General features: G+C 43.1%; 1 protein-coding gene across 1 annotated transcript in view; it reads right to left on the reverse strand.

The window, feature by feature from the left end:
• The window catches only part of met (MET proto-oncogene, receptor tyrosine kinase), a 64197-nt gene extending 46098 nt beyond the window's left edge, over positions 1-18099 (reverse strand). Inside the window, exons 1-2 of the mRNA XM_084555830.1 lie at positions 17601-18099; positions 14927-16127 (exon numbers count right to left, since the gene is read on the reverse strand). Of these exons, the coding sequence (XP_084411956.1) occupies positions 14927-16126 (1200 nt within the window). The 5' untranslated portion in view covers position 16127; positions 17601-18099. The remainder of the gene's footprint in view (positions 1-14926; positions 16128-17600) is intronic.
• Positions 18100-19895: the final 1796 nt, after the last annotated feature.

A 19895-nucleotide genomic window follows, 5' to 3' on the forward strand; every position in this document is an offset into this window, starting at 1 on the left:
AAACACTGCTTTCCAAAAGACATCCTTCATGTAAAATTCCACAGCTGACATTTGCCAGCATCTGAGGCTCCACGTAGCAACTACTGTGAGGTCTCAGCTCAGTGGTGAAAAATACGTGACAGGAAAGTCAAAACAGACACAGTTCTCACAGTGACTGTTGCAAGCTCATCCAAAATTAGAAATCTCGTGTTCTAACCTACAAAATAATCTGGAAAGCATCTACACCTGCTCCAAACTGTGGAGTGACATACTCACTATCTAGCTTGTATCCCACCATCCACCTTCATTGCTAGTGTTTAGCAAGTTAAGTTAAATCCAAAGCCAGTGTTTGTGGATTATTAACTATGCTAAGAGTGTAACTAAGAGCGAGGATCACTGATCTTTCTAAGGATGAGTTCACTGAAGAGTTCTTACTAAAGTGCTGATCTTCTGCTGACTATGGACTCCAATTCCACATCTGCATATGGAATACCTCAGGACTCTGTTGTCGGTCTTCTACTTTTCATACTTCACATCTTCTCCCTGTTTTTGCGGTGTCTGCGTGGGTTCTCTCTGGGTACCCCGGCTTCCTTCCACCGTCCAAAGACATGGTCATTAGGTTTATTGGTGATTCTAAATTGGCTGCAGGTGTGAGCGTTAATGGTTGTCTGTGTTAGCCCTGCGATAGACTGGAGACCTGTCCAGGGTGTACCCCACCTCTCGCCTGATGACAGCTGGGATAGGCTCCAGCCCCCCCCACGATCCTTCACAGAACAAGCGGTTACAGAAGATGAATGAATGAATGAATGAATGAATGAATGGACAAAGTATCCCAATTTTAACTCCATTATCTGGCTCTCTATCAATGTCAGATTAGTCTTTAAGGAGCTTCTGATGACATGCCAAATTCTAAATGGACATCCCTGTTCACACCTAAACTTCATAATCCATTCCATGCACCCTCTTCTTAAGATCCTTCTGTCACCAGAGCCAAAAATAGCTCAACAGGCTTTCCAGTGATGGAGTAAGCTGACCATTCCACTTGGAGCAAAATGATGGTGTTTATATTGCATTGTTTCCTGTGATGTAACATTAGCTCACAATACATCACTAGGATGAAAATCGTTGAGCCTGCGATGAGAACTCTTTCCCAGCAAGAGAAAAAGTGGCAAAGATGGAGAGGCTTATTTTTCTAATATGTCAAACAAATCACTTCCTGTACAAAACTCTTCCTGAACAAACCAAAAATTCTCACGGCCCACAAGAAGAAGGATATTCTCTTGTTCAGGCCAGATACTGAAAACAAAATCGTATTGTTTCATGAAAATGTTAGAGTGTCTTAAAGCCTTTCTGCCTCTCCCCCTTTCCTCTCGCCGACCCTGAGTTTAATTTTGCATCTCATCCCCCTTCAATTCTTCTCTCCACTAACCACCTTCCTCTGTTGTTTTCTGTTTCCTTTACCTCCCTGCACATGCACACGCATACACGCACGACCCATTCTAAATAACCTGCATTGGTGTGTGTATGGTAGTGAGTTCTCCTGGCTTCTCCCACAAAGGAACAATACAGCTTCTAGCCTCCCAGCGCTACTAAATCACTTTAACTGTATGAAACCTGGCTGGGTGAATGATGATCCTGCATCCTCTGTCTCCTCCGTCTCCAATGAAAGAATAAAATATAATCCCTGAGAACACAGTTAGGGACAATTCTTCATCTTTGCTTGTCACGGCAACTTCTTTCCTTGCAAAAAGCAACATAGTTTTCTCCTCTTCTTCTTGGATATCGCGGATTTATATGATTCAAAACAAGCTGGAGAATGATGTACTGCTACGTGTGGTGACTGGGGGGTCAGAAGTCACTATTTCTGATGTCTGAGAACTTCTTTGATTCCACTTCTCCTGAAAGGCAACAGCACATTCTTTAGATGATCTTTCCAGATATGTCAGCAAATGTACATTTCTGTCACACTGACACAGTAGCTAAAGTCTGCAGATCAAAAGGAATTAGCTCCTTAATACATTCTTGCATCCACAGACAGAGATAAGATGGCAAGAGAGAAAAAATTCTGTGGCCAGTTTCTGTGGTTTTTATATGACAGATGGGTCTTTTTTCCACAGATGATTGCTATTAGGTAACATCCACGCAACTCTTATCCTAGGTGTTTCATAAAGGTTTCAGACATATGAGATACATTACACTATATAAACCCAGACTTGTCATGCTTGGTTTGCATTTTCCAGTAAAACACTCCTACTGGGCTCATTCTGTTTTCCTTGACTTTTATTTGTTTGAATACTGAGGTCACATCCATATTTGTGACACCGAGGATACCGTAATGGGGGCTCATCTGGCTGATCTCCTGTTCCATACGTCCATTGGCATTAAATTGCCCCAGCAGTATTTGTATTAAATAAGATGTTGTTTTGTTTTTGTCTTCCCTATAACAGTTTTTTTTATTTCTGTTTTATATTTGACATTAGTCAGATGGACTTTGTTCCCCCAAACTTACTGCTATAAAACTAGTTCAACCAAACTTTTTTCCCCTGCATCTTAGAAAGCTAATGAGAACAGAAAAACCTGCACCCTGTCAATGTGACACAGAGAGATGAGACTACGCAGCACAAAGACTGCTCCAGGTCTGAAGAGAACGGCAACCTAAAATTGCCCGTGAAGCCACAGAATTGCTGGAAAGTCACGCTGTTTCCTCCTGGCCTTGTCGCAAATGTTCCATAGCACAGTTCTGGTCTGAGGACCAGGAGTTGGGAACCACTGCTTTTGCAGATTGGATTTGAAATGAAGCAATGATTCTGAAGGGTCGTCACAAGTGGCAAAGATCATATGTGCCAGCAATATCTAGCCATGTTTGCATGTGTCCATGTTTTGAAGCATCCCGTTTGGAAATTTCTGCCTTCACACTGGACATAAGAACAGTTTTGTTTGTCATGCTACAGCGTTAGAAACCTTTGTGCTTGTTTGGATGCTCTTCATAAAGAAAATGTCCATGTAGAAAGTAGTTCTGAAGGTTTTTTTACTGAACTTGGGGTACAGACAGACAGACAGCCTGACATTTCTGAAGTTTTCTGAATGTGTAAGTACTTGTGATACCATGTTTTTTGGACTTTTCAGAGAGTTTACAATCGTCACAGTACTTAAGGGGTAAAAAGAAGCGAGTGTTATATGGATGATATCTGTGTGGACACCCCGCTCTAACACATTCCGCCTGCACAGTAAATAAATGAGGGAATGTCAGGGTGCAGACGAGCATCACATCATGCTTTGCTTTTTCAGCCTGAATATAACTCACTCTTTAGAGCATTAATGTCTTTCTGGGGTCACATCGATCTTCAGTTGCCATTCCTACATGTGCTCTTAATTATAGAAACAGTATGGTGATTTAATGTTGAGACCGCTTCGGGGAGTTAGCACCAATCATCCACTCGGAGGACTTTATTAGCATTATCGTTTAACAGTTCAGGTTCTTCCTGCTGAAAAGGTCTATGGCTGTTTTAAGGCGGGAGTGTGCACACGAGTTCTAAAACGACATAAACTGACATTTTTCAAACTTATTTAGCCAAATGTTTTATTTTTTTCTCTAAAATTCCAGCTTCCTAGCAGTCTGGAACAATCACATCCATCCACCGGTACAGACACTTGGCAGCATGTTCACAGTGAAGATTTCACTGTGAACAGAGGTTGCCAAAATCAGCTCCTCATGACATCTCGCTACCATTTAAAGCACAGAACATTCATGACTATAAGTGGCTCTCTCTGCCTCTCTTTTTTTCAGATTTGAGAGGTTTGCTCCTGTCTTAAAAGCAGCAGGGTACTTTCTCAAACACAAGGTAAGGGAGGGAAGTGGCAGCTGGAGAGCTGCAGCCCAGCAGCAGCCGTTGAGGAGCAGCCAGATAACCTTGGGTTGTAAACAGCACCGGCCTGGGCTTCAGCAGCAAGGCAGCTTATCAAGCGAGGGTCAACATAAGGTCTCAACACGCGGGCCTCTTCATCTCAGCACGGTCCTGGATGAGATGAGATCACTGGCAAACGTAGCGCTGGCAGAAACGCCGTGCTTCTTCTCAGAGCTCAGAGCTTAGGTCAGAGCCAGATGACTGCAATATGACTGCAGAGTGGCGCAACAGGACAAAAAGAAATGTGGAGGAGCCCTCGCGGGGAATGTCTTCTGCGTGACCATTCCTTATGTGTGTGTGTTTTTTTTATTAACAATTGCAAATGTAATATTTCAGCACCTTTGCATTGAAACGCTACAAAGAATCCAGAAATCACATGGCAATAGAGACCAAGCCTCATTGAAAACTTCTGAAAACAGACACACACACACACATATATATATATATGTGTGTGTGTGTGTGTGTCTGTTTATATATTTTTTATGGAAGCAGATCTATATGGAATCACCATAAAATATTTCACAGTATGTCATGACAGCTTGCAGGTGGCAGCCATTTGTGCACTTCAGAGTCTCAAGATTGCACAACGACGCAAACAAAAGAGGAACTGCGCCTGTCCTCAGAGAGCCGACCATGGGATCAACAATGCGACATTGTGCTACTTTTTCACACTTGTAAAACTGCTGGAAGTTGGCATGAGGTTTTGTGTGTTGTTTCTCAACCTCCCTCTCATGCACTTGTACACGGAGAATCGGGGATCTGGCTCTGAATAATTTTGCTGCATCTGCTTGTGCTCGCTTACTGAGACACCAGACCTGGCGCCGGAGTTTTCAGTGCTAGAACTGGAGAATCTCAGAAGGCTGACTTCATGATCAGGGCTTGGTTCCATGTTTTACTTTGAAAAATGTGCAAGCTAAAAGGTGTGTAATGCAAAAACAATTTTCTAGAAAACTTGAAAGAAATCAGATTTTTTTCCAAAACAATAAAAAAAGCTATTTAGTCAGGATTACAAAGCATAATTCGTTATTCCCATAAAAACAAATACAGCTAATAGATGTTTCGGGAAGGTACTTTTCTTGCTATTTTTAAGACTTCTTAACCTAAAACACTTAAAACAATCTTGGCAGAGTCCAGCTGCTGACAAAAACAGTCTTTTTACCGTAAAAGAGACTATTCATTTCCAAGAAATGCTACTCAGCCCTCTCAGGTGTGAGCTTGCCTTCTTCCTGCTCTATGATTCAAACCAGGATCACTGGCGAGCGGGACAGGATCAAAGCCGGTAGAGACAATATCCACGGTGTCCCAGGGACTGGCTAGATAACTTCTCTGTTTGTGGTGCATTGTTTGGGAGTACAGCCGGGTGATAAAAGCCATAAGTGTGCGGACAGAGAGATGGAGGGGAGGCTTTGTTCTCCATTCGCCTCCATTACTTGAGTACACAGTCAGGCACAATCCTTTGCTTGCATTGTATGAGGATTATTGGCCGAATGGCCTGAGGAGGATTAGCCCTCATCTGAGGTGAGACTTTCCTGTGGAATGACATGGTGTCCACTTCCATTTGGTTAAAAAAAAGTAGGTTACTTGATTGGTTATCTGTGTGTTCAGGAAGTCATTTGAAATAGTTGATTAAGCCCTGCACCTGACTGGAAATCCAGCAGATCAAAGGAAACAAAAAGGGTCAGTTCACCCAAATTACACACACACACACACACACACACACACACACAAAACATTTTAGCTGCAGTATTTAAAAGTTTGTCCTTTACATGTAGGCTATGGTGCATTGTCACATTCTGCATAAACTGTCACAAACAGAGGTAAATACGACATTGACTGTGTTGATGTGCGCTCTAGTTTCCATTTATGAAGCCTATCTTACAGAATACAGTATTTATTTGTTTATCTGGTTATTATTCATTCATTCATTCATTCTCTATAGCTGATTATCTTCTAGAGGGGTCGTGGGCTGGAGCCTGTACCAGCTATCATTTTACACCCTGTACAGGTCTCCAGTCTATCACACTGCTAACACAGAAAGACGAACAATCACTCACACTTACATCCAAATTTAGAATCATCACTTTACCTAACAAGCACTAGCCACTGTGCTATACTGGATGTACATCCTTAATGGCTTTCATTTCTGTATGCATGTATCTATACTCGAGTTGCCATTAGCTGTACACACGATGTGACGTGATCAATGTGGTGGCAGGTAAACTCTGAGTATGTCAATCTTGGCGGGCAGGTTTGGCTCAAGTATCCTTACATGGCAGCATTTGGGATTTGATCATTGGCTCTTCCAGTCCACATGCCAAAATGTCCTTGAGCAAATGCCTCATTTCACCTGTTTTGGATCAACTGTTTTAGTTCTCATGAAAGAGAAACTAGCTGGGTTCTGTCTGTGAGCTCACCACAAGACGTCCTAAAGCCTCAGAAATACGGAGATGAGCTAGGCTTTCATTCCTATCTTAACAGTTGCGCGGGCCTGCCAGGATCATTTGCTGCACTAGTGAACTTTGTGATTATGAGCCTTGGAGAGGGGCAGACCTTATGACAAAGTTTTAAAGATCCAAAGCCAAGGAAATAAGAGAGACGTGGGGTCGAGGTGAGGTGGCTGCTCAGGACAGCAGCAGGAGGAAAGGAGATTGCTTTTGGTCCTTCATGTACAGCGCGGGGGTTGACAGATAAGCATCCACATGTCTCATTTCAGTCAGGGGCAGGATATCACCATGTGGTGAAACAGAAGAGTAGGAGGCATGCAGCTGATTAGGAAATAGCTTGGGGGGCCTTGACTCATAAACTCAGTGGAGCAAAGCTCCTCCATATTTGACACTAAACAAGTGTATCATGAATGACTTCTGGCACTGGTGGCACGTGGCTCCGTGCTGGTAAGGAAAGCATTTAAAGAAATCAAATGAGAGATGAAACAGCCGGCAGGATGGTATTTGAGGAAAGTATCTCGTTTGCAACACAGTGTCAAAGCAGAGAGATGACATGACTCGACACAGTAATCACCAAAGCACTTTGTGTAATTGGCATACAAGACATTAAACTGACCAGCATTACATCCATCGGCCACAGCAAAGGGTGGATTTTAAACTCCAATATAAAGTTAAAGCATATGGTGTTTTACACAAATAAATAACTAATTTGTTTATTGATAAGAAAAAAAAATAGAAAAAGTTGCCAGAGACCTAGTTGGCATTGGTGACCATGTTAACCTCATAACACACAGTGCCCCACACATGGGTTAGTTGTTACAAACTTAGGCTGTGCATCTAAAACGTAAGATTCAGTTTTATTTTTATCAGTGTTTAGTTTTGAAAAAGATCACCAAAGATAACCAAGACAAAAGTTTTCTTTTGGCTGGATTTGTCCCACCAACACTGCAAACCACAACAATCTTCAATTTCCAACAAAAATAAGACCTTTAAAGAATAAGAAAACAAGAAGAGTGGTTGTTGTTTATCTGAGAGAGTGGTAGTTAGCAATAAATAGTCTAAGCAGCTGTTACCCAAATTTAACAGTATTTGGTGTTTGGTTGGCGATAATTTCCCTAACCTGCTTATTGGAAGACAGCTTGCAGGCACGGACGGCTTGCATATTTACTACTTTGCTCTTTATCTAGGGAACATAGATAAGATGTGCACACAAAAGCCTGTGCAAAAGGATTTACACACACTTTCGGCTCTCCAGCAAAACAAGAAACTGAAGTCCCGGGTTAACCATTAACGCTGCAGATTCAAAACTAAACACTGATATTGAGTGAATGTGAAATCATGTAGAAAATTGCAAGGAAATGCCTGCAGATGTGAACATGCTCGCACCCCTCCGAAACTGCTGAGGCAGACGGGCAGTGCCAAAATAAAAGATGCTGCAATCTTTGAATGGCAGTATACATCTTGAAAGAACTATCCTGCAAGGTGAACATTGGTTGAAGATTGATTGAGATTAATGATCCATTGAAGCACAAACTGTGAGTCGCCATGGATGGCATAGCTTCATGGTAAGGCCAGTTCGAGGGTACGCTTTTGTGTAACATCAGATAGACATGCTGTTGAGTTTGTTTTTTCTCTCTGATGTACCGTGCTGCTGGATGTGATGTGGGTGCTGACCAAGCCTCTCCTCTCACAGAGGGACCTGTCTGGACACGGCTGTGACTCAAAGACCCACCAGAGTGTTGTTGTCATAATTTCCCAACAGCTAGTGACATACTGAAATAGAGCTGTTTGCCTGAAAATACAAAGACAGCTTTGAGAAGATTGGACAGTTATTAATGTCATAGCTGGTTAAGTTTCTGCTGTAGGAGTAATCAATTAATCAGTCAACCCATGTTTAAGAATAGCCTACGTAATAAAGGGTATTTGCAAGTTTTCTCACAAGTTCTCTGCTGCTGATCTGTCAACATACCTTTTTGTCTAGCTCAGCTGTGTCCAGCAGGAGTATGCACACATGCACAAATGGAGACCTCGTGTGTTAAGAGACACATGAAACTTTCCAAAACAGATCTAATCCTACTTATTAAAAGCGCACGCACACCATCTTTTATCAAGGCAGGGGCTTACTGGCAATAAAAGGAGAGGGACAGGACAGGACAAGAACGTAGTATTTTCATTCTTTTGTTGATCCCCATACACCGCTGGAGACGCACCCGCCCGCTAAGTGCACCTCTGGGTTCTGCACCCGCCTTAGCGATGGCATGGACAGGCTCGGGCATGCGGCACACAATCTGCGACATCTGCGGTAACAGAGACTTTGTGAAGGACGGCGGTTTTGTGGCATGCTAATTTTCATCATGTTTATATTTATTTTCATGCCTCTTGAGGATGAATTCGCTTCTTCCGATACAGGATTAGACACAGAGAAAGACTGAGATGCAATCCTATGACGATTCAAAAATACATGTCCTGGGGTTATCCTTTCAACTGACTGAATGGATGCATACTCTGGCTGCCAGTAGTGGTAAATATTTATTTTCTAGTCTAGTCCAGTGCTACCCCAATAAACAAAGATGACAAATTTCCAGATATATGATCCAGAGTTGATTCATTATTGCTCTTATACATCTACTCTATATCTGGTGCCACATCTCTCCATCAGCCCCAGGAAATTACTTGTAGCTGATGGTAGAGTTGATGCCATGTGCATCAAAAGCCCGCTGTTCTGTACATGTGGTTCACGCATTGCAGATTTTCAGCGAACAAACACAAGCTTAGTAATGCCATGAGCAGGTTCGGGCACGTGGGACTGAAAACCACGACATCCACAACAGAACCCACTGAATCAGCAGCGTGACTGAGAGATTTGCAGCTTTAAGTCCACCCATTGTCAGACAGCTGTGGGCCTGATCACCCGAAACTCAGTGGAAAACTACAACAAATGTATGAATTATCGGGAACACTCAAACCGATGACTGACTGCTCGGTAATTGCTGTCACTAATCACAGGAGAAGCTGACGATTGGAAGCTCTGACACATGAAGCGTGTCTTAGCTGCAAGGCAACTGTGAGAAAGCCACGATTATAGTGATATAACTTTATCTTTTGCAGTTTCATCTCTTGTTTTTATCTTCTCTTTGTTTCTTCTGTTACTGTACTGGATTGTAAATATAGCAATGGCGCCAGCAGAGATTATTTTGACGTCTTAACACCAAGTCAGGTTCTTTAAAGAAAGACGAATAACATGAATTTGCCTTTCAAGGTTTAGCATTTTGCAGGTCCCTTAATGCTTGCTGTTCTAAAGACATCAGTGTTAACAAGGCATGCTTTGGCTGCAACCTAATTATGCATTAATGTACTGGATTTTACCAGATCAACTCAGCCTTCTCTCATGTAGTCCAATTCTTAATGCTACAGTACACATACAGAAGGGCATGCACAATCCTCAAGATCTTCTATTCAATGTCAAACTTAATTTGTAAAATAAGGGAGCAACCTCATGTGTATAAATACTGAGTGGACAGATGTACGAAATGGAGGCAATAAGTAAAAAAGAAAAAGAAAAAAAGCAGTATTTGCATTCTTTGTTTTAGCCGCCGGCAGCGTCTTTTACAGTGTGTATTCAGTGCTGTATGCATATGTACTATGTTTCCAACGAAGTAATATCTTACACAGCGATTAAACAATTGACTGGCAAAGCCAAACAAATCCTTGAAGTCACATAAATGGTTGTTTCATAATCAGAAACGCAACAGAACATAAAATCAATGAGTCACTGCGGACGCTTGTTTTGTGTGGTTTTTTTTTTGTTTTGTTGTGTGTTTTTTTTCAAGGCAGCGTTTAAAAGTTGTTCATTAAAACAGGCGAGCTAATTAAAATAACTGTCGGTCAAAAGCGTTTCCCAGCTGGAATTATATTACACGCGCTACAATCAATCAGGCCGAAAATTCAATTTAAAAGCAATCAGCATTTGGTGGGTTTTCTCAAATCAATGGTAATCTGATGATAATTTTGACCTCGAATGCGGCCCGTTCTTTATGTCCCTTTCTTCCTCTGTGGACTTCTGAGAAAGACTGCCAGGAGGCGTGTTGAGGACTCCGCAAGTGGCCGCCATGGCTCTGCATGCTCCATTACCCAGGAAAATGGCTTTACGTGTCTTCTTTTCAAAAAAACAATGTCAGGTCATGGCAAATTCTGGGGGTTGAATCAACAGTTTAAAGAGGTCTTTTGATTTGATTTTTTTGGTCCAATGCTCAAATGCTAATAATATATATATAATACATAAAGTAATTTGCTGATAGTATAAGACTGATTACACACTCAATAACATGTTTGGATTAACTGATTACATACTTAACAGATTCATTATCAGTTAAACTTTTTTAAGGACTAAAAAAATATGCTGTACCTACAAAACCAGCATCACGTATAAAAAAAAATCCACTTAAGCACAGTCATCAGTCGTTGCTGAGTGACTCACGGCAAAGATCAGCAATTATTTCTTCAGTTTCATGCGTTTTTCTGTAACTTTAGAAAGCCTGAAGACAGATGTGGGCCCGCAGGAACAATAAGAAAAGCAGATTTGCTCTATCTCGTAGACAGCTGAAAAGAGAGGCACTCATCATTACACCGTTTATCAAATCTTGTTGCCTAAACTGGAGTTAAGAGGCACGTCCAAGCTGACAACCAGCACTTAAAAACTTCAAGCATGCTCTCAGACTCAGGGTTCAACCTCATCCCGATCCCCGTTGGAAGATTTCCATCAGAAACACACAGTTTGGTGGAGCAGACAACAAAAATAGCCTCCTGCGTGCTTAAGTATGTATCCTCGGAGCGATTGCGACTTTTATGAATATATGGCTGTACTTATCTCTCCCAAACATCATGATAACAAGAGGGTCTACCTGCCATATGCCACTGAATACAAGTCATAAATCTATTAAGTGGCGCTATGATTAGCTCATTTTGTCCCAGGCTTTCAGCGTGAGCATCAGGTGGGCAGTTGTTCAGTTGTCTTTTGTAGTCACAGCCTGTTTCTTAGCCCGGCAGCAGCTGAGGACAGGAGGATACAAGCAAGACTGTCAGCAATAAAAGAGGAATTGGAAAACGGCTTTCCTACGATAAAAGCTCTTTTGGCAGTGGCGATTCAACACTTGACCGGATCTGCGCGTCTGCGCGCTTGGATCTCATACCATGAGATGGAAAAATTCTGAAAGAGATGATCTTTGTGCCAATTGTCTCAAAAGTCGCAAAATACTACTAAACGCAAGTTTTAAAATGTTGTACACTGCAGATATATATTGATGTATCTGAAGGGAGTCATAAAGAGTTAGAATCGGAAGGAGTCATGATAATTATACAGATGCTCCTGTACCTCCAGCGTAACTGATGTTACCCCATAATCAAATGAGTCAAGAGGAAAGAATGTCTAATAATGGAATAGTAGACTTTTACTCAGAGTGATCAAAACAGCACAGTCAAGAGGTGGAAACAGAGAATTAGTGTTTGGGGTTTCAGGAAAGAAAGGTTTATTTAGTCTTTGTCAGTTGGTACAAAACAACTCTTGTTAAATAATTTGGATTTGAGGCAGTGCGAAGCGTGCTTTGATCCTGTGCACAGTAGCGCAAGAGGATCTGTGAGTTATGAGTTTACAGCAGATGACTACTTCTGACATTTTCACATTCCGAATTTGTTCACTGTTAGGCGTTATATCAAGAGAAAATTTCACATCTGTTCACCAAAGACTCTAAGAGCCACAGGCTGTGGTTTGTTCTAAAGTCTTCAAATGTTGAACCGTTTTCAACTATTTTTCTGCCTCTTGCTTTGTGACAAAAACAGTCAAATCATTCTCAGCGCTCCTCCTGGCTCACAGTGTGCCCAAACACATGGAGTTTTAAATGTGTTCTCCAACTGTGTTATAAGCGTGATGTGGTGCTTCAAAAAAGCCGATAAAGGATCCTAGGCAAATTATCATGCTGCCTAGGATCAGTGCAAATGAAAACCCTCTTTTGTGTTGGTGATGCGCCTTTACTCTTTCCCACAGGTGCTAGAAACAGGTGGGGGTCAGGCAGAGCGGAGGAGAGGTCTCGCCAAAGTGGCTGGCTGCCACAGTGGGTCGGGGAGGATCATCTTCAGCCCAGCTGCTGATGCCCTGTTATCCCTGAGCCATTCATCACGGCTCGCTGATAGTCAGATATGCGCTGCCCCCCCCCGAACACCCAGCTCCCAGCATTCCTCACTTTCCCCTGTGAATCTCCACTGCCAATAGCTGTCAGGACCACAGAGATGTACCCAAACATCCACCCATTATGTATCAGCAAAGCAGGCTTGAATCAGTGTGTGCGTGTGCCTTTAAAATAACCACATGACGAAATGACATGACCAGACAGTATGTTTGCAAAGCTCCAACTCCAAGTGTACACACAATATGCAAAGCATGCTTTACAGTTTTGGATTAGTATCTCCCCCCAGGCACTGGTTTCCCATATTTTCTCAACAGTATGAACCTGTGTAAAACGTGGCTCATGCTGTGCAAAGGCCAGTCATTGGTTTCTGCAGTTGAGTTCACAGACAGGTGCACACTCTGCACTACAGGCAGTGGACGGGAGGGAGTCCGTCGCCCCCACATTGAACGCAGAAAAACACACACTGTTCCCATGGGTGTTTCTGAAAGGCAGCCTGTGACTTTGTGCTTTTTTAGCTACAGGATCATCCCAGCGTGGCAGGCAGCAGCAAAGTGTCACGTGCCATGCGATAGCCTACAGTATAGCCTTAAACTGGAGTTTGGAGGCTGTTTATGGATTTTCACATTATGCCAAGATGAAAGGAAAACAATGGATGCCTCGAAGGAAGACACAAGAGTAGCTGATGTTTCTAAAACACAGCAAAATTGATTGTAAAGAATGCATTTTTTGTAGCAAATATGATAAAGCATACAAAAATATAAAAAGTGTTCTGGCACTGATTTGCAGTCAAGCTGATAGCAACAATAAATGTTCTTACTGTAAGGGCTGATTTAGTGATGAAGGCTAGTTTCTGTACCTGAACAGAAACTAGCCTCCCTGGCAACACACACACGCCCAGTGTTTTGACAGGAGTCTTCCTCAGGAGTGTACTGAGAGTTTCCACAGGACTCCTGTATGTGCTTGCCCTTTGGCAACCTATCCACTGCACAATATAAGGAGGAGATCAAGGTAATCCTGTGTCTTACTGGTGATACACAGTAGTGAGTACTGACTGATGTAGAGATTAAGTAAAGATGAAGTCACAGAGGGAGAAGCTTTAGCACACATATTGACAGAACCCTTGGCAGGGTGGTCGGCCGTTAGCTTCATGTCATTATTGATCAGGTGATTCAGCTGATTTATCGGGCAATTGCTGACGGATGGAGGACGGAGGCAAGGAAGAAAAGTAGTAGAAGACTAACAACTATTTTCCAGCAGCAGCTGTGAGGGAGACTTCGTCAGCACATTAGATTTGAAATTAAAGCACAATTACAAGTTACAACATACCTCATACAATAAGGGTACGAGGCATTTTTGTGTTGTTCCGCAAGTGAAGCACGTGATGAGTTGGGCTCAGGTCAGACAACTGTCTTGGCCAGTGAAGAATATTCAGCTATGTGGTCATAAAAATCTCAGTTGCCTTGTATACTTAAGAATATCATCCTGACACTGACCAAAAATCCCAGGTCTATGTTTAAAAAAGGCAACAACTCGTACAATGTTCACCAAATATGGATACATACGCCTACGAATTAAAACTGAAGGCCAGCACTTTTACCTCACTGTCCCTCTTTCATTTCAAATTCAGTGTGCTCCAGTAAAGAGCCAGCACGGTGAAAGCACTGCATACAGCCAGTAAATGATCAATAGGCATAAAGTGAGTCTAAAATAGACATAATCAGAGTTTCAGAACTCCTCTGACATGTATAACATTTGGCGATCAGCAATGCTCTATACATGTACTTGAAAAGCTGATATCCATGTACAGCCCTAACCAGAGGGATCAGAGGTCAGAGTCAGGAGGAGGTCATGCTTCAGTGTCTTGCTCAAGGACACTCAGACAAGGACACACATGGGACCACCCAGTTACTGAGACAGTCTCTCCAGTCAAACAACCAAAGTACTTTCAGCACATAAACAGCCAAGAACTGTAACGCCAAGCCTTGTGTACACAACAGATGACTGAATCTTATTTTATGTATCTAAAGGACATCGTAAAACTGCTGCTGATGATGATGATGAAGCTCAAACCAGGTTTCTCCAGGAGAGCAGTATACATTGCACAAGTTCCAATCAAAGCAAACAGCAATTTATTCCATCTAAAAAAAAAAGAAAAAAAAAACTGAACTGAACTGAATTAGTCCAGTCAAGGCTCATGATCATAATCATCAATCACTATGACGTGGTTGGGTCAATGTATGGGTAATCTATCTCTCTCTCTATATATATTTGAATGCTTATTGAAAATGATGAAAATCTGTTTTCATATGACAGAGGGGAAAAAGCAACATTTGCATTTCCAACCAAAAAATAAAAATGCAAAGTGAGTGTTCTATAATGGCTACCCCTGCAGTCCCCAACACCTCCCAGCTCTTACCACATTGTAGCAGGACTTCTTGTCTGATCCAGTGAAGTGATACGGGTCCACTGTGTTGCACCTCTGCATGTACATCTTGAACATGTTGTTGATGTGTTTCAGGGACATGACACAAATGGCTGAGTTCGCAGTTGGCTCCGAAGAGTTTGGCTTCCCCCGGGCAAAGGCGGCAAACAACACGTCGTCACCCTCGTCCACCTTGAGCTGCTTCTGCAGCTCCACGTCATTTCCCACCTTCGTGACGTGGGCAGCCTGCAGGATATTGAACACCTTCACATCTTCTGCCGTGCGTCGCCGCCTCTTGTCGGTGCTGATGCATTCAAGGGGCATTTCCACATAGCGGCGAATCACAGGATCTGAGGAGCACATGCGGACTATGCGGGTGTGGTAGGCCGGAGAGTCTCTGCCCACCCGCTGCACAGTCAGGAAGTAGGTGAAGGGCCCACTGTGGAAGGAATAAACGTAGCGCAGATAGTAGTTTCCACGTAGAGATGGAATGAGATCCATGTATGAGAAGGTGGAGAAGAGCGTGAAGCCATTTTGGCTAGTCTTCATCTTCCGTAGAGAAATTGTGTGGGGATGTGTTGCATTGTCTGGTACGCTTCTTTTGCCTGGGATCTCTGAATTCCCAACAAAAAACGTGATGACGTTGCTCTCAACGTTGAGTACTTGAGAGCCTGAAAGACTGACTACAACATCTGAATCGCTGGGTTGACCAGTGCCTGGTCCCACCTTGTCGGCAAAGCAGTAGACCTGTTCATCCACGGTTTTTGGGCTGCTGTCATCATCGAGGACGTGACGGCGGCAAACACCATTATCTGCTGAGCCACAGCTGTGCAACGACTTGTCATAAAGATTCTCCACCACCAAGGCGATGTTGCGGTTGTCCACCCTGTCGCTGTGGCCCGTTCTTGCCAGATTCTGGCCGCAGGTCTCGTTGGCAAGTAGTGGTCCTGTGTGGTATTCTGAGAGCTTTGTAAGGTTCGGGAACATCTCGTAGATTCTGTTCACAGCGCCAACATAGACGATCCCATCCAGCGTCACCATGTTCTGGATTGGAAAGTCTGCAGTGAATGTTGGGAGATCGTAGGTGACAGAGAGGTTGAGTTTGGTCGTCTCGGATGATTTATCGCACTGCCCCTGCACGCCGGGGTACAAGGCCCACAGTAACGTGATGGCATGAAGCACACACAGATTCATCCTGTTCCAAAAATAAGAGACATGAGAAATGAGTTAGTAAAACATCCCTGCTGGAACACAGAGAACTGAATCATTCATCATAGATATCTCTGAATAGGTGGCCTCAATTGTGTGAAATTTGGAAAACAGCTGCAAACTGTGCTGATTAGGGACTACTGAGGAGAAACAAGAGGAACACTGAAATCCCTTTCAATGCTCATAAATAGAACTGTGCCAGGGAGTAAAGCCAGGATTTACTCACTTCACCACAAGCACTGAGTACTCTCACACTCAAGTGACTGGAAGCTCTATGTAAGCACAAAGCTTTAATATCAGTCTCTTATCGTGGACGCTTCTTCATCTGACATCCGCTGACCTTAGACAAACCAACAGCAAGACTTGGGCGAGCACTTTAGTGGTGCTCATCTCTGCTCCCAAGTGACCACAGCACAAGGCAAAGCGGTGAATCACCCAGAGAGTAGGCCACTCTGCAGGACGCTGTAACCACGAGCCTAAGTTTAGACAGCGAGAACCCAAGGGAGTGGAGATAAACTCAATTAAAACAAAGGAGGCGGGAGCGAGAAGGCAATGGGGACCGTCTAAGCAAAATGATAAATAACCCCGGCACCTAAATGGCAATCCACTGGGAGATGCTTTTAGTGAGGAGAGTGAGAGGGAAAGGGGGGTGGGGCGTGCAGCCACACCACAGAATTTGCAAAATGTTCATTTGCATGCTCTCTGTCTGCATGTGGTTTTGACATTATACCCAAATGTACAGCAAAACACAGCAATAACATCCAGCTCAGTAAGTGTGGGTTTTATAGTCATGCCCACAGCTATGCATGAATTCATCGGCATAATCGGACTGTCTCACTGTTGGCAGCCAAACAGACAGACCTAACAGGTGATTATAGGCAAATTCAGCAGAAAGCAGCACTAATAAATTAAGACTGATTAAGTACTGGAGCCTGAGACACCACTGTCTGAGGGTTAGAGTGGTACCACAGAAAACAGATAAATCTAAGATATATTAAGAAACAAAAAATAAAAACAATTTAAGACTATTGCAGAATATTAGACAGCAAAATGGGCAGTTTTATTTTATCAAGAGCAAGATAAGCAGCGACTTGTTTCGGAAGAAAAGTATGAGTAATAAGGGACACATTACTGCGCACCTGCACAAAAGACAAAAATGCTGCCTCCATCGTGTGGCAGTTTTTTTTTTTTTTTCCAAAGGACAAAGGAAAATTAGCTTTCAGTTTGGAAGGAAAGTGACTCATGGCGAAAGGACTCAAATGGGAACTCAAAACACAAATGGGAAGTTTGTGAAATGGTGACAGCAGCCAAAAAAGAAATTCAAAACAAGCTATGATATCCAGAGGAGGAGGTGGATTGGCTATGGAGTTTTGACATCCCCCCCATGTGCACGTATAAAAAATATAGTTTGAGTAGAATTAGAAAGTCCAGAGGCTGGTCAGATTGGAGATAAACGTACCTGTTAGTGAGCAGCAGTGCTGTAATTTCTTCTGATTCAAATCATATTCCGGTGGTCTCTCTCTCTCTCTCTCGCTTTCTCCTTCTCTCTCTCAAGAGTGGGACTTCTTGACTTTCTCAAGTCCAAAGTTATCACTGGTAACTTTTCTCTTCGTTTCTCTTCTATGCGTGGGGGAAAAACACAATTCCCAAAACACTGCCTTTTCTCCAAATGAATGATGATCTTCTTTTCAAATTGTTAGAGACAAGTCCGTGGTTCAAGCTCAAGCGCGCGGCACTCAACTCAGACTGACTGCATCCAGCAGGCAGGGACCCGCTGCTGCCGCTCTCACATCTCAGCCTCTATCGCGGCGCGTAAAGCCCCGCCTCCTTCCCTCCAAGAGAACTCTGTGACGCGTCCAGGTGGTCCACGGGCTCCTTGGTTTTTGGAGATCACACACAGACAGGTGAGAGGGCAGGCCTGGAAAAGGGAGCAAACTATTCAGTTATGAGCAACAGTTCTGAGATTCACCCGTTAAGATAATATTCATTATGAGTTCACACAACTTAAAATAGTCTGACATTCACTCTTGGCGCAAGTTTCAATCCCTGATTACCTAACATAGAAAGTGGAGTAACTTTGGTTTGGAGAGACTCATCCAGGATTCTTTAGACTAAAGTAAGGATTTAAAGCAATAAAACGTGTTTACAGCACTCTTCATTTTACCAATGTAACCCTGCCTCCTAGTAAAAAGCGTTTAAAAGTTCTGAATAAAACCAAACCAAAGACAAGAACAAGCAGGCTCTTTACAGAGGAAAGTCCTTTCTTTTCCAGCTTCCACCTGACTCTCCTCGAGCACATTTCTGACTCAGACTGCTGGTCTTCGTGTTAAAACGTCTCACTCAGCCATAAATAATGAGCTGCGTTATAAAGGCTAAACCAACTGTGTACGTGTGTGTGTGTCTCAGCAATGAATCACAGCGGGCACCACAAAAAATTCCTTTGTCCCACTTCCTGAAAGGAGGGCACTTGGAATGAAGACTGGAAGGCCTGATAACAGAGTGTGGTTGTAGAATTAATAGGTAGGGAGCTGCTGAGGAGCGGTCCTGGCTGATGTTGGGACTCACTTTCTGACAGAAGCAGTGACATGTGATGGTTTAATGAGGCAAACAGACAATGGACAAGTGTTTTGGAGAGGGTAGATGAGTGATCTGATGGAATCTGTGACATTTTCAACTTCAAACTAGACTTGCTCTGTAAAGTGCCATTAGAGAGCAATAATTTCCTCTCCTCTTCCAACAATAAGGTGACAGCTTTTAAAATGACAGTTTCAATCATTCTTTCTCCCTTTCAGCTCCTCCCTTAACTCCCTGATTTCCCAGAGGACGTTAATTCGGACATCCCACCAGAGATCCATTAACCTGTCACTGTGTGTGTCAACCTTTATTTCAACTAAAAGACTGCTGAAGAGGACTCTTTACTTACAATGGTGATAAGTTACAATAAACCTGCAACTAAACCCCATAATAAATAAAAGATAGAGTGTTGAATGGTTTAATTTAAAGAAAAACTGCTGTGGCAAATTTCTGAAATCAATGATCAGATGAGTGCTCATATCAACATCATGTCACTTAAAACCAAAGTGTTAAGACTAATATTTCATGTTTTTACTTGGGGTTATGTGGCAGACCATTTCCTGATATGAGTCAGTGGCCCAGTGAAGCCGGGGACGTTGCCAGGCAGCCAGCAGAGACTCCAGCAATAAGGCCTCGCAAACTTTAACCTTAATAAGGATCAAATCTATTCTTAGACATCAGATGAGATTGATCTGATATTGTATGGGAGGAAACAAAGGAAAAAATGTGAAGGTTCATCCTCATAAACTGGCAGTGGTTTTACAACACATTCCTTCACTCAGTGTGTCCTCCGTTTGCCTTACCTCGGGGCAATTCTGGATCAGTTGCCAAGGGGTGTGTCTGACACCGGGAGCGTGCGTCTGAGTGTGTACCCGAGGGGTGTGGCTGTGTGGCTCCTGTGGTGGTGAATGTCGTTTTGGCTGAGGCCCTTCTCTTGGGATCAGGAGCAGCAGAAGAAGGAAAAGATGGAAAGGCTCGGTCCGGCGGTGAACCTCACGCAAGCTGGCGCACAGAATGCGGAAACCTCAATGTATGACATGTTGTGCAGGAATTAGCTACATCCTACAACCACAACAGTGGCAACACAACTACTATTTTATGTTGTCTCTCTACAGGAGGTCCAAACTGCACCATAACTGAATGAGAAAGTGAAACTGTGTGTGAGAATGAGAATGGACTA

The sequence above is a fragment of the Chelon labrosus genome (assembly GCF_963514085.1).
Source record: "Chelon labrosus genome assembly, chromosome: 11".
In the NCBI taxonomy this organism is placed as follows: Eukaryota; Metazoa; Chordata; class Actinopteri; order Mugiliformes; family Mugilidae; genus Chelon; species Chelon labrosus.